Source organism: Mytilus trossulus, chromosome 2 (genome assembly GCF_036588685.1).
Source record: "Mytilus trossulus isolate FHL-02 chromosome 2, PNRI_Mtr1.1.1.hap1, whole genome shotgun sequence".
NCBI lineage: Eukaryota > Metazoa > Mollusca > Bivalvia > Mytilida > Mytilidae > Mytilus > Mytilus trossulus.
This window is the reverse complement of record NC_086374.1, coordinates 33,186,332-33,202,505: the sequence shown is the minus strand read 5'-3', so window position 1 is coordinate 33,202,505 and position 16,174 is coordinate 33,186,332. Positions and strand designations below refer to the sequence as shown.

General features: G+C 32.5%; 1 protein-coding gene across 1 annotated transcript in view; it reads right to left on the bottom strand.

The window, feature by feature from the left end:
- Nucleotides 1–13,201, bottom strand: part of LOC134707048 (uncharacterized) — a 28,917-nt gene extending 15,716 nt beyond the window's left edge. Inside the window, exons 1-6 of the mRNA XM_063566531.1 lie at nucleotides 13,063–13,201; nucleotides 11,203–11,322; nucleotides 7,381–7,673; nucleotides 5,222–6,300; nucleotides 1,538–1,652; nucleotides 212–296 (exon numbers count right to left, since the gene is read on the bottom strand). Coding sequence (XP_063422601.1) covers nucleotides 212–296; nucleotides 1,538–1,652; nucleotides 5,222–6,300; nucleotides 7,381–7,673; nucleotides 11,203–11,322; nucleotides 13,063–13,155 — 1,785 coding nt within the window. The 5' untranslated portion in view covers nucleotides 13,156–13,201. The remainder of the gene's footprint in view (nucleotides 1–211; nucleotides 297–1,537; nucleotides 1,653–5,221; nucleotides 6,301–7,380; nucleotides 7,674–11,202; nucleotides 11,323–13,062) is intronic.
- Between the last annotated feature and the right edge of the window lie 2,973 nt (nucleotides 13,202–16,174).

Here is a 16,174-nt window from a genome sequence, read left to right as displayed (position 1 = left end):
TCACATTTTTTAGCTTTTTCCTTTTAATAGAGGTATCACATTTCATTCTTAGCTAGCAGGAACAGACATTTATTTAACGCATAATAATTTTCACTTTTATAGATATATGGTTTGTGTTATTGATAAACAGAAATTGAAAATGTTAGCATTTAGACTCATTGGCACTCATACCACATCTTCTTATATATATTGGCATTACTGGTAATGTTACCTTTTTCCTTTCTCTCTCAACATTCCTGAACTGTTCATAGCATTCCTCCAACTTAACATGTAACTCATTTGATGGACCAGTTCTCCTGAAATAAAAAAGAACAACTTACACCACAAAAATTAAAGTGCTTGTGAGCACTGAATGGTAAAGATTGCATGCACATATAAGTATATATACACTTAAAGCCGGTGAGAAAAAATTTTTTTACATCATAAAATCTTAACAATTAATTTATACATTGTTATAGTGGAAATAAGACTCAGAAATCATCACATTCATAGTTTTATCTTTAAAAATCATAGAATATTTGTGTTCTGCTTCTCTGCAGAAAAAAAAATCACAATTTGAGAGCAAACCAAGAATGGCATGTTTAACCTCGCCACAATCTGCATGTATGTGCCTATCCAAAGTCAGGAGCCGGTAATTCAGTTGATGTGGTTTGTTAATGTGTTACATATTTGTTTTTCGTTCATTTTTGTACATAAATTAGGCCGTTATTTTTCTTTTTTGAATTGTTTTACATCGTCATTTCATGTCCTTTTATAGCTGACTATGCGGTATGGGCTTTAATCATTGTTAAAGGCCATCATTGACCTATAGTTGTTAATTTGTGTGTCATTTGATCTCTTTTGATGAGTTGTCTCATTGGCAATCATACCACATCTTCTTTTTTATATATTCATTCCTTGCCAAATCTGTATGTGCCTTACCTTGTCAGGAGCCCATAAAATAGTGGTTGTAGTTAGTTGCTTTATATCATATTTGTATTTGTTTATTGGTTTGTTCAGGCATTAGTTTTCTCCTTTAAATTGTTTCAAATTTATCATTGTTGAGCCTTTTTATATAGCTTTATATATGGTATGGATTTTGCTCATTGTTGATGGCTGTACAGCTGTTCATTACTATGTCATTTGGTCTATGGTGGAGTGTTGTCCCAATGATAATCATACCATGTCTACATTTCTTTTTATATTGGCTTTTATTAGGTCTCTTTTGGTCATATAGCCTTTCTAATGTTTTATTACATCTACATCCTTGGATTTCAAATATTTGTCTTTGACAATTCCAGATGTCAGACGGTAAATCAAGAAAAGCACAGCAAATGCATACAGTTTAGAAAGCATTATTTTCGTTTGTTATGGATAATACTATATATATGCTCTGGCTACTTAGAGACATATCAATAAAATCATGTCTTTATACTATTAGCCATGTAACAGGTAGATGTTCCAGGGGCGGATCCAGCCATTTTAAAAGGGGGTTCCAACCCCGAGAACCCCCCCTCTGGATCCGCACCTGCGTTCTTTATTGTCAAAAATCACTTACTTCAATGGATTTCTTAAACCTGGATGCAAAGGATGAAAACCATACATGTAATTCTGTAAATCTAAATACATCTCTGGCCTATAATAAGCTGGTATCAGCCTTCCAAATTGGTCCACTGCAATGTAATATTTCAACATGTTAATTGGAGTAAAACAAACGGTAAAATTAAGAGAAGCAGGATTATGGCCCTGAAAATCCTTGAAAATTCTTAACTCATATAAAAGCATTTGGAACTTGGACCCAATTATTTCCCCCATTACTAATACTTTGATGCAATTTTATCATAATTGAGGGGCAGATTTTGAATCCCCTATATCATTGTATACTTAACTGCAAAATTTCAATACTTTGTCATACTAATTTCTTGAAGAATTCTTGAAGGTTCATGACTGGCATTTAAGAGAGCAACACTACTTCGAGTATAAAAAGGGTCATTTTTATAAACTTTCTGGTAAAATGAAAAATAAAATTTGCACTATTTTACATTTCAGAATTATTCAAATTTAACAGAAGTTGAAAGTTTAATGAATACCCTAAGATATACTATAAATTTAAGAATCTTTACAAAATGTTCAACTCCGTAAAAATATCCCATTATGTCATAACTGTATCCTACTCCTTTTACAATTTTAAATGAAAACTAGAAGTGTGGTTTTTGAAATACATATTCTTCATGTTAGAATTTATATTTAACTCACAGACTTCTTTTTAGATCTGGTTGTTGGTTTGCTTTCCTATTGAAATATACCCTATATCCCCTATACTATATGGACCATAATTAGGTATTCGGCCTTTGGTTTCCTTTTCAAGTATGAATGGAACAATTGAGTTTTTCAGAAAAAAAAAATACATTTTTATTTAGGGCTATTCCAGAAAAAAATGTATGGGGGGGTTGGAAGGCACATTGTATTATTGCGAAGCCTATTGAGCCTTTCCATAGATTCACCCGATAGTTACCTGTCCATTTAAACTTTTGGCAGTTCAATTGTCCCATCTAACAAATACAACAGGTTTTGTTTGCTGTTTCTTGTAAGAGAAATCTATCACTCATTGATTAATCTACCTGAGCAAAAAATTTATCTGCTTAACTGATGGAAATAACATGTTGACTATTAATATTAAAACTGTATATGCCTTTGAATGTATTATATTTTCAAACTGTTGAATGCATAAACACTGATTGAAACATTATTAAAAGTTGATTTCTGAAAAAAATCAAAATTATTACTTTTTCCAAAACAAAATGATAAAAAAAACACCTAAAAATGGTGATTTTTATATATTAAGGCCTTCTTAAAAGTATTCTTTAACTAATCAAAAACTAAAATATGCAAATTTTCATACGAACAATACTTTTTTTTAAAGAAACTTTTTATGATTAAATTATTATCTATTTTGAACAGATTGAAAAAAAATATTATAAATGTTTAATAAACATGAAATCACAGGCATTTTTTTTAAGTGAAACATGGTATTTCTATCAGTTTAGCAGATAATTTTTTACTCTGGTAGATTAATCAATGAGTGATAGATTTCTCTTAGAAGAAATTTAAAGGTCTGAGTGAATAAACTATACAGCAAACAAAACCTGTTGTATTTGTTAGATGGGACAATTGAACTGCCAAAAGTTTAAATGGACAGGTAACTATCAGGTGAATCTATGGAAAGGTTCAATAAGGTTCGCTATAATAATACATGGGTGAGGGGTATCAGAGCAACTTTTCACACTATAATGCACTATAATTCTCAATTACAATTGTCCAGGTGGCGGTTGCTGAGAAAAACTGCCTTCCAACCCCTCCATACATTTTTTTCTGGAATAGCCCTCACCGTTTACGTGACATGAAACCAAACAGGAAACCAATCTTTATTTTCTTTATTTTGCACAATATAATTCAAAAGGCATAAATAAACACCATTACTAGTGTTACTTGCTTCATGTTAATATTTAAAATCTATTTTCAATGTTATATTAAAGTTTTTTTTAAACCTGACAGGAAACCATAAGAAACCGAAAGCATTTTTTTAGTTTTATTTTATTGCAAAATCTGCTTAAAATAATCTGAACAGTATACTTTTTCTTAAAATCCATCTAAATGATCTTAAATGTAACAGTATTATAAAACTCCTAAGTATGTGCTTGTTTTGAAATCAATTAGTACAATTTATTCAGAATTTTCCATATTTTCTTCATTGATACAGGATACCATAATCATTGTATCTTGATGTTTAAGCCAAAAAAATGTATTTATATTTGGAATTTATTCCAAATCATTGGCAATGTAACATTCTTTAAATCCAGTAAAGAAAAAAACTTTTAACTTGGAATTAAAATCTTTAAAATAGGCACAATGTGACACTTGTGACCTGTACACCATCTACATGGTTTCCACATTTTAACCTACTTTAGTGGGCTAAAATCAATAAAGTTCTTCCTTTCAAGTCATGCATGGTAAAAGTTTACTCCTCCTTTGACAAGTTTATTGCGTTTCTGATAAGTGTTTGCAGAACATGAATAAAAAATATTAATTAAAAACTGTGACAAAGATTCCAACTTTGTACATTCCAAGTGTAATGGTATATTAACATGTATTTTTTATTAAATTATATTTATTCACCTAAAATATCCAGTAATATTTACTGCTGAAGTTAAATCAATCCAAGGAGCATTGGTACAATGATAAGAGACGTAATTTCGATTGATTTTTCCAAGGACTCTTCACATCATTATCGGGAAACGAAGTGTGTTCTAACGGCTGTCAAATATGAAATCGATTTTGTCAAGTCATTGGGCATTTATTTTCACACAGGATCGTATGTAACATTATGCACATAGGAAAAATAACAGACCACTGGCGCAATCTCTTTGACAATTGTATTTTCCTCTTTTAAACAAGACGAAATAAGTCTACAGATTATGTTTGCTAACATTCCGTTGGAAACAAAAACAATGTTTAGACCTAGTATTTCGTACTTCCGGCCGTAATGGCGTTATCACATGTTAGTCACATGTTTCACGTATGACCGGAAATGATTAGAACTTAAGGACAAAAACAATTTTAATAAATAACTGGACTTCTGTTTCATGTGAAATGTAACGCATAACGAAAACGTAATTTTCTTACTTAATTATTACGAAGATCAAAACAAGAATGTAAATCATCTCGGATTTACCTGTTTGAACATCTCGCGAAAGTTCATATTTGCATATTGTTTTTAAGAATTCTATTACAACAAAGCAGATTGCATCATCTAAAAATTGCGTTACGAAATCGGACACAAAAATCACGCCACTGTTCTTACATCTGCTACATAAATACTTATAGTTCTCGGCATTTTCTTCTCACTATTCTTATTGGTTGATGTTCTTTGTTATTTGAAAGCAAAAGTTATGAATTTGCCGGTGATGATTATCTATAAATCAGTCAGCGTTATGCTCTTCGGAAGCAAAAAGTAACGCGAGAAACGACACAAAAATACGGTTGTAGAATCTTTGAAATTCGTATATTTTAATTTTTTTTCTAGGGAAGAGTAGCATACACTTGTATGTTGATAAAAATAATGGCATCTTTAGATGTAGGTACAACTTTTCTTACAGTAATTCACATTATATCACTTTTCTATAGTTATAGGAAACGGAGCCCAATAGCAAATTATGGTCCATATATCTATTCATAAACATACCTGCAACATACTCTAGGGGATCTGCTGCTGGAAAGGCTCCTTGTGGCATGAGAACAGGAGGCATGACAAGATTGTGGTATTTTAAAAATGCAGGATGGATTGCAGGAGGAATATTGCCATACTGATCAGTCAAAATGAGGTCTCTCTGATTGACATGATCTACTGAGTGATCGACCATTGGAGATAAAAGCATGTCATGGATGTAATTGTCAGGTTGTGGTAGTTTATGGGGATCAAAGTTTCCAAGTCTGTCATGGCGATGAAGTTCTGGAGGGGGATGAGACAAAATGTTATGGTTAGTAGCAAGCTCTGCCAACTGTCGAAGCTCTTGTGTATTACCCATTAGATGATGTGGTGTCCCTATTTCAGGTTCTCGAAAACTTGACTTGTTTTGTGATGATGAGACAACTGGTGAGCTATATGGATGATGCTTCTGAGATTGCAAACGGGAATGAAATCCATTAGTTTCAGACAAAGCATGGTCTTGTATGGCTGTATTGCTTGTTGTGTAGGAGGCTGGGTATCCCTGTGTATTTGTGAACACATCTTGTGATCTAGTCTGAAATGCTGCAGCACCCTGAGATAAAGAACATTTTATAGGAAATGTTTGAGACATGTGCTTTAAATCAATTCCTGGTTGAGATGATTGCAGCCCAATATTAGACTGCTCTGTTTGTCCAAAAACCAAGGATCTTCTAGCTTTCTGTTGAATTTCTGGTCTTGTATCATTTGTGTGACCATAAATAGGTGTGCTGCTTGCTTGTGCCCTTGTACTTTGAATAGGAAACTGATTTAAATTGTCAAATGCTGAAAGATCTGTGCGTTGTAAATCCTGAATCAAACTCTCTAAGGCTTTGGATTGTGCAGACTGGCTCCCTTCCAGAACACCGGAACTTTCTGATATGAAAGATTTATCTTCAACAGGAAAGATATTATTGTTAGGATTGTTGGAAAGATTGAGTAAATCATTAGCTGTACTTCTGTCCCAAACTTCAGAAAAACTGAAACTTGTTGATGAACTTTTAGGACCAAAATCATCAGTTCCTGAAGACCATGCACTGCTTGGTGTGGTTGGCGAGCTGAAACCAAATAAAATAATAAATTATGTATGACTAAAATGAATATGAACAATCCAAATGCTACTATCACAAACTAGAAAACTGATCATATTAGGGCCACGCTTGCACATATTTTTTTTTAAGTGTAATAAATATCTATAATGTCTATAAAATATAAGCCTGTAATATATCAGAACCAGGTGTTCTTTTTTATCATTTTGTCTGATGCATATAGGCACTAAGGCTTCAAGCATCCTTTTTCATGAATTTAGTGAACAACAGTAAAATATGTCAATAGCCTCATTTTGAGACCTTGTCATTAATAATATTAAGATTTTAGTGCAATGTAAAGCAACAGCTCTACCATCAAATATCTTGTGATTCCAACTGTGCAAATAACTTTACTATTTTCTTCATTTTTGGGGCCAAATAATGGCTCTTAACCCTTCTCCTTTATGATTTTTGAACAAACAAAAAATGTTATTCCAAACATAATAAGCATAATTTCATTGGTGTTCTACATATCTTTTGAATTTTTGCATTTCAGGGATGTCTTGCCTTTAAATAGAAATAACTGAAAATCCTGTAATTTATGAGAAAAAAATTATTGCAAATTATTAATTTTCGCTGCTTCTTTTTCTGTTAATTTCAAATAAAGAGTTTGGTAAAACATCTCTACATGCTACAAACTATAATTTAAACGTGTGAATGTCTGGCTTTGGAAAAATAAAAATACAATTTAGTTGATTTGTTTGAACATTCCATGCTTTAACATCCAGCTATAAAAATATGCTCATCATGTACTATTAGAGGATTAATAGATTGTTAAAGCAAAGCCAAATTTTGACGCTTTAGAAATCAACACAAACTGTGTGAATAAATGTAAACTACTGTAAAATTGAGAATGGAAATGGGAAATGTGTCAAAGAGACAACAACCCGACCAAATAAAAAAACAACAGCAGATGGTACTGTGTTTGAACATCAGGACAACAGAAATATTTCGACTTGTACAGAATATCAAATCTACTGAGTTTCAGACAATGAGTCATATGAGAGACAATTGTTCTAGAAAAATTCTTGTTTTATACAGATAGGTTACCTTTCAATTCCATATGTATGTTGTGCATTGTCCAAGCTATGGTTAAATGAGTATAACGAATTCTCATCATCAACAATTTGTGAAACAATATCATCTAATGTAGAAAATTTATCTCCACTGGTGTTCATACAATATCTGTCATTGAAATTTGTCGGTTCAAAAAATCCTGAGTCAAGATGTTGTCTGTTGTTTTTGATGGTATTAGCATTAACATCACTCCAGAAAAGACTAAAATCAACAGGTTGTGGTCCATCCCTGCCAGCAGTTGGATCTTCACTGTTGTTATCTGTTACCTGTAAAATAGGACAATATTAACAATATCCATCACTTTTTCTACGTACTATCTATACTATTAAACGAGAAGACCTCATTTTGGGTGTCGCTTCTATTCTTTCCACAATAAATTAATCTTCATGCCTCTGTATCCTATCTGTACAGTGCATAATCGCATTTGTCATCCATTCATATGATTATCCAGATTGAGTTATTTTGGGATAAAAAGAGAAAAAAGGCGTCCGGATATGTTTCCGTCATTGGACGAAATTTTAAGTCAAATTAGAGTTCCGGTTTGCGTTTTCTGTACTCTAACATACATGTATATACTACCAATATTGAAAGTGTATTTTCTGTCTGATATCCATCATTGGACGAAATTTACTTCAGATTAGACCTCCGGCTTGCGTTTATTGTATACTTTGAAACAAATACATATACTAGGAATAAAGTGTATTTTCTGTCTGATACCATTTTCAAGTTTACTATCCACGGCGGTCACAGAGTTTATTAAATAGAGAGTGTCTGTATAATATATCAATGACCGCCGTGGATCGATTAAAACTGAGAATTGAATTTAAAAGAAAATACACTTTATTTAAAGAAATAAATGAAGCAGGACCTTTTCAGGACGTCGGGAACGGGTGTTTTTAAGATCGAAATTTCAGGATTGACCATTTCGGGATCCGAGATTTCTTTTTTGGAATTTCAGGATGTCGAGATATTTAATTTATATCAAATTCGGAACCTCGGGATTTCATGTTCTTAAGACCCGGATAATGGGATCAGGACCCCTCCCGATGCGATCCCCCCTTTATGAATGTCACAATATACAGATAAGCGCTAAAATTATCCATGAGTCATTAAAATTAATAGAGAACTAACAAAAAAAAAATTATAAGGGTTCCGCGGAACCCAGTGTCTCGCCTACTATTGCTGTAAATCACAGGCTCAACAAAAATGAGGAAAACAATCAATAAAAATATTCCTCATGATACTATCTTTTGATTGTAAGAAGCTTCTGTCCAAGTTTGGTAAAAATCTAGGATAGTTAATGAATCTAATAAATGTTTTGAAAACTTTAACTGCAGACTGTATGCAATGTTAACTGGAAGAAAATCTAAGTCCAAATTTACTTCTGGATACTATCTTATGATCATAAATAAGCTACTGTCCAAGTTTGGTACAAACCCAGGATAGTTTAAGAAAGTAAACTTTAACCACAGAGTGAATGTAATGTTTCCCCGCAGAAAAACTAAGTCCATTTAAAAGTAAATACGGAAAAAATGGATTTATTTTTTCACAAAATTTACTTCTGGATACTATCTTATGATCATAAGCAAGCTTCTGTCCAAGTTTTGTACAAACCCAGGATAGTTTAAGAAAGTTATTAAAATTCTAAAAACTTTAACCACAGAGTGAATGTTATGTTTCCCAGCAGAAAAAACTAAGTCCATTTTTAAGTAAAATACGGAAAAAATGGAATTTTATTTTTTCAAAATTTACTTCTGGATACTATCTTATGATCATAAACAAGCTTCTGTCCAAGTTTGGTAGAAATCCAGTATAGTTTAAGAAAGTTATTAAAATTTCAAAAACTTTAACCACAGAGTGAATATTTGTGGACGCCGCCGCCGCCGACGGAAAGTAGGATCGCTTAGTCTCGCTTTTTCGACTAAAGTCGAAAGGCTCAACAAAAAGGATTTCTTTTGTGGAAAAAGAGGATCCGGGCTAGAAAAACAATTACCCTGTCCCAAATTACCTTTTGAACTTTTGATACCTTTTCTGAAATTCTCCAGTCATTAAGTTTTTTACAATAAAAGAAGATGAGGTTTGAATGCCAATGAGACAGCACTCCGCAAGAGACCAAAATGACACCGAAATTAACATTGAAAAGTCACCTTACGGCCTTCAACAATGTGCAAAGCCGATACTGCATAGTCTGATATAAAAGGCCTTGAAATGACAATGTAAAACAATTCAATTGAAAATACTAACAGCCTTATTTATTCACAAAAAATGAACGAAAAAAAAATATAAAACACATAAACAAACGACAACCACTGAATTACAAGCCCCTGACTTGAATGTTCATAATATACTACATGTATGTTCATAATGAAATTAATAGAAAACAAAAAATAGGAATTTTGGAAATAAAGAAGGAGGGTTAAAAAAAAACATTTTCCTGTCCCCAAGTACCTTTTACTTCTGATACTTTTCCTGAAATTCACAAGTCAGTAAATCTTTTACAAAATTCCTCCTACAACACATACTTTCAACCACGCTCTAAATGCCCGCGATTTCGCGGGTGTGTTCTAGTATACATTATAAAACAGCAAGCACTTTTGCAGAATTTAAGCATTAAGAAATAGCTTACCTTGTATATATTTTTGTAAAACCTGATACAACATAAAATGTACATTGCAACAAGAATATTTTTGTAGAATGGGAGCTTGTGCTTGTCAAAGCTTTGTCAACAGTCTTGCTGATAATTTTTGCTGGACCGAGTTTAAATCCGTCTGTTATAGATGATTTATATTGATAAAGTTTTCAAATTAATAGGCAAAAAAAGAAAAAAATCCTTAAAACTGTGATTAAGGGGCAATAACTGCTGAAATGATTGATTTATTTGTAGATTGCTATCAATATTGCTGCTGACAGTTTTGTTCTATAGACTTTATTTTCCACATGTTATGTAAAAAGATAAAACTATTTCAGCTCAACTATTTTGCTTTGAAGCAAAAACACAAAAAAATAAATAGGGGTCACGATGCTTTGTTTTGGTTTGGTTTTTCTTTTGCTTCAAAAATTAGATTTTCTAAACATTTCTTCACAAAATTCTGTTATTTGAATGATCTCCCCTTGTATAGTTCAGTTAGAAAAATTTAAAGAATGTGTCTATGGGACACAACTAGATGCCTGCAAAAGTCAATGCACTGTACTAATTCAAACATATTGACTTTTAATTTATTTTATCTGAAACTATAAAGAGGCATTATGCCGCATAAAACAAGAACGATGAAAGTACCCTGGTCTGTGTTTGTTGATAACAACTTTGAATAAGCATTGTCTATAAGTTTAAAAACATTTGGTTGTGAAAGGAAGAGTTAGTGTGTAAAATGATATATTCAACTATTTTATTCAATGAAAAAGGGAAATTACTAGAGAACAGAGAAAGTGATGCCACATAAACTAGAACTTGATCAGTGTTAAGTGGTGATATTATATGAAGCATTGTGTATAAGTTTCATAACATTTGGTTGATGCAAACTAAAGTGAGAGAACGGAAACCAATATTGAATGGTACAGGAGAACAAACAATATAAAATCTATATCAAACAAATATAACAACCTGTATTTGTAAATAAGAGCAAAATGTGTCTGAAGACATGAATGTTCCTGCTCAATCATGCTTTTATTTAATGCATGGAATATCATTACTCCTATACCGCAATAATTATTGAAATAGACATCAAATGCCTTCGTGGAAATATTTGAAACATTTTTTTAAAAATGACAGGCATATCTTCCTTCATTAATTGTTACCTGTCCATTTCTGTGTGTCTCGTCAAAACTTGACTGGTTTGGTCCAAGAAAATTGAAATTCAATGACCTACTTTCTTCTGTTGATTTCATTAAATCTGAACTTGCAAAATGGTCTGGAACCTATAAAAAAAGATAAGACCATCTTTCAACATCATGAGATTAATTTAGATTATAACTATAAGACCTTCTCAGAGGAGGATTTTTATAGGTGGGAGGTATAGGGGGAAGTGTTCTCCCTAGATGTTTCATTTAGCATCCTGGTAAACAGGGGAAATAAAAATGCCATCTTGTTTCTAAAAATTAAAGCATCACATCCATTTATTCAACATAATCTATGTGAAAACCACTTCAGACACCAACGCATTACCCTGATGCTAAAAGGCCCTGGGACCGGTATTTGGGGTATTTGATCTTATTACTAAAAACTATCTATAAAAAACAGTTTTGGTGTTAATTTGTTTAATTCTGACCATTTGTTGAAAAACAATTTTTGTTTTTTCGATGAATAAAAAAATAAAATTTAAATCCTTCTGTAAATGCTATTTTCCCCCAAAAAAATGGATGAAAATCCACTTGAAAATTTTCATTGGCCTTAGCCCTTATTGGTCATGTTATTCATTCCATTATTATCAGAGGAACAATTTGCATGTTCACAATTTTAATTTTCACTTAATTTGTGCGAGAAAAAATCTACATTTTGGTTGATGATAGTTTGGCCTTAAAAAAATGCTCCCTTTTTCAATTTAATGGTCAAGATAATACCCTTGTAGCATCAATGTTAATGTCTACATCATATGTACACTCTGAAAATAAAATAAAGTCCCAAAAAAATTATTATAAAACTTGTTTGCTTATTAGTAGAGAGGAAGATTTAGGGGGGCGTGGGGGCCCAGGACCCCCTTTTAGGGAAAAAAAATTGGTTGCTCATATAGGGAATCACTGAAGTGTGATTGGAGCAGGCCCCCTCTTAGACAGTCAGTGGGCCCCACTTTAAAGTTTCTAGATCTGCTAGTGATTACTTTTTTTTTCAGCAGAATGTATAGATCTATATATATGCACTTCATCAAACATTTTCAATGATTAATAAAACAAACAACAAAAGTGATTTGCTTGAATTCTTTAAGACATTATTTTTCTTTGACATGTTTGAGTTGTGTATTATGTATCTATAGGAAATATGGGAAAACAGCTGATCAGCCATGACCCCAAGTGCATGACCTCACTGTTGGCAGTCAATCAAAGCAATAATAGTCTGTATTTCTTTGACAATTTGAGAAAAGAAAAAAAGTAATTTGTTTAAAGTGAATAATTATTTTTTGTAACTTAAATTTGTTTATTAATAAACATAGTAAGAAAGAGAATACCACGTTTGCACCAGCTGGGGTAATTTAAATTTAAAATACAAATGACGTAATAAATTAGGTCAAGTAAAACTGTATTGTCATTCGGTCCCTTTGTTCATTTTTTTATCAGATAGACTTTACCTTTACCTCATATAAATAAGCGAATTTTTACACATCGCCCAATGATCATAACAAATACTAATCTCGTAAACTGGTAAATAATGAAAAATTCGTTTTTACGGGAAACCCAGACGATCAAGATATAAAAGCAAATTACCTGAATACCCTGATTTAACAAGAAAATATGAATGAAAAATTAAAAAAACAAATCAATACTTGTAAAATTTCTATGTAACTTGACAGACGTCAGTGTTTTCTTTTCTTTTTAATGAAATTCTTCTGAAAAGGAAATGCGTTTCTGACCAGACGAGCATACGACAGTTTGCAGCATGTGCAAAGAACCGAAATTGGCAGTTGTCATGCTAAAAATATGACTGAAAGAATTCAACGAACAAACCTGCAGACCAAATTGAATGTTTCCATTAGTTTTCATCGATTCTCTTATTGCATTTTCCTGGTTTTTCCCTACTGTTAGACTTGGTTGCGCCATTTACTTCTCATTGTTGCTGTGTGTATGCTAATTAGAGCATTCGGAACCCCTCTTGACATAACGTACGGTTAGATCGCATAGCAAGCACCTGCGTGATTCAAGCGGATGGTCTCTTCCCTTTTTCTATTAGCTTTAGAAAATAATCTTCATTCCTTTAATAAAATTTTGAATGAGACTTCTTGTAATGTTTATGCACAACGGGTGGTGGGCGAGGAATCTATAGAAACGTCGCACGATACTGGTGTCACCTAACGTTACACACTCAAAGACGTAAGACAAAATAAAAACGTTGGAATGCATGTTGTTCAGATGACTTAGTCTTTTTACATTTAATTATATAAAGGATTGATTTTTTTCCCTAAGAAAAGACTAATTTTTTTTCTTAGATAAAAAATGTTTAGCTTTAGTTTTATTAACAAATTAAAAATAAAAAAGTAACTTGAAGTGAAACCATTTAAAAATTTTATACACTATAATTATAAAGGCAATCGATTTTTTTTATGGATACACTATGCACTGCAAATGCATTTATTTTTCCACTTCAGAATGGCAAGGTGAAAGGAGTCGTCTACGGCATATCTAGCATTGCAGTTCTGCACAAATATATGCAAAGGAATTAGCGGGAACAATTATTATAGCTGTTTTTCCATTAATTTGTATTTTAGCGGATTCGACTATTATAGTCCGGAAAACACTTCAGTTCCGCGAGGAAATCTCTCTCCCCCACCCCTTCTTTATGAATCGAAAGAGCTTCAACATACAACATTAATTTTAAAGTTTTCTTATTAAGCAACTAAATAAAACAGCCGTATTCCAAATCGTCTGTGAAACCCGCAATCATGACAGTTAGACGGAACGTTAGAAGCATATTTTATTAAATAACGTCAAAATCGTATGTGGGGACATTGTATCGGACATTTTAGTTTTATCTGATATCTCGTATATTAGACATAATTTATGGGAATTTAATATCAAAATAGAGATAAATGTTTGTACTTTTATCCATGATAATGATTTTTATGTAGCGAATGGCACTGTATTAAATAAACATCATCGAAAAACAGAAAACGTAACCCTACGTTTAATTTGGTTTGAAGGGGACAAAATGTCGGACATTGCTAATCAACTCGAATAAAAAGAATTTGTTTTAAAAATTCCTGATTATTGCATGAGGCGAAAGTGTGATCTTTGTACAAAATACTAGTATAAGAATTATTTACTTTCGACATGGGGATTGCTCTGGAATTCCCTTTTTTGGGACAATTTAAAAAAAATTACGGCAACCTTGCGCGCATGGGACACATAATTTGTATCATCTTGATCGCTTTTTTTCATATTTCCGTCTTTTCGAGAGAGAAAAATCGACATTAAGTCATCGCCTACTTATAAATTGCTTGTTCTAGACAAACTTTTATATCGTTTGGTAAAAAAAAATATATGTGTTTTACGGTAATCAGAATTTCACAAAACTAAAAGTGTAACGCGGGACAAGGAAATTATATTGCAAACTAAAAGTTTTATTGAGTTTTAATTGATGAAAATGGTCTGTTACATATACAAAATTGCAACAATCTGAAAGAAGAGTTTAAAAGCTTTAAAAGGATATACAACACTTTATATATTTTATTTTTTATGTTTAAAATTTAACAAGATGAATGTGTCGTGTCCGTGATTTCACCAAAGTAACACCAGTAGCGTGCGACGTTTCTAAATAAAAAAAGGGGGAAAAGGGGGACCTTCCAAATTTGTCAAGTTAGTTTAGCCGCTAAAAAAAAGGAACATATTTAAATATATTCGAATTCACTGAAATTCGGTACCTTCAAAGGGTAGTATAGTTAAATAGATATTTATTTAAGAATGACCATCTTAGTTTTCACAATTAATAAAGATCTTTAGTGGGAATCCCGTATCCCGCTTCTCGTTACCATGATAGCGCATCAATGCAATTTCCCGGCAGTGTACCACTGGACTTCGTTCCCCGTTTTTGCGACTTTCACGTGTCACGCTGTAAAAAAATCAGCCAATCCTACATCACGCTTACACCCAAAAGATACCTTCTATTAAGGGCATACTGACAAGTGGCGTAAATAGTCCGAAGCCGACTAGTTCTTCTCATATTTTTTTCTGAGAAAAAAACAACCAAAATATTAACATATTTTCTGAGGTAATAAAAATTGGAAAAAAATCATTCAATAACTTTTTCCTTTTAGAATAAAGAACATTGATGTTATTACATAGGCATGGAAATGACATGGATATGATGTCCTAGGAAAACTTAGTCTCGGGACATATTTAATTTAAAAAAAAAACTATATACACAACTCTTAAACAATATTACATTATGGACGACATCAAAAGTTCAATTAAGGATAATTCACATAGGTTTTTTTCACTGACCCCCCCCCCCCCCTCCTCTTTAACTTAAATTGAAAATATTGATTGACCAATTTAAGTTTTTTTTTTTTATCCTACATCGATCTTTTGATGTCGTCCCTTACATTACATTTATATTTGCATTTTGAAATAAAGGGCATTGACGTTTTTACCTAGGCATGTAAATGACATGATAGGGAGCAGGTCACTTGGTTCACTGACTTCGAAATATTATGAAATGGACAATATGGACTGCGCTACATATACAAAAGTGGTTTTTTTCTACAGTTTCTACAATAATAGAATATGCATCCGGCGTATGAGGCTGTAAACGGTATGATTCTCTATCGAGAGACTCCAATATCGTGCAAGAAGGACTTTTCTTGGTGTTGGTATGGCTACTCCTCTACCGGCTATAATGGGAGAGATGGGATGGTATCCGGTTTTTCTTAGTACACAATGCAATATTATGTGCCTAATGTGCAGGTTGATCAGAATACCTGACTCTCGTTTGTGTCACAAGGTTTTTCTATTGGACCAGGAAATTTCTAAACGATACTAACAAAAAAAAATGGTTTAACAACTCCAAAACAATAATAGAATCATGCATGTGGACTTAATTATATTATGACACCCGAAAACGCTT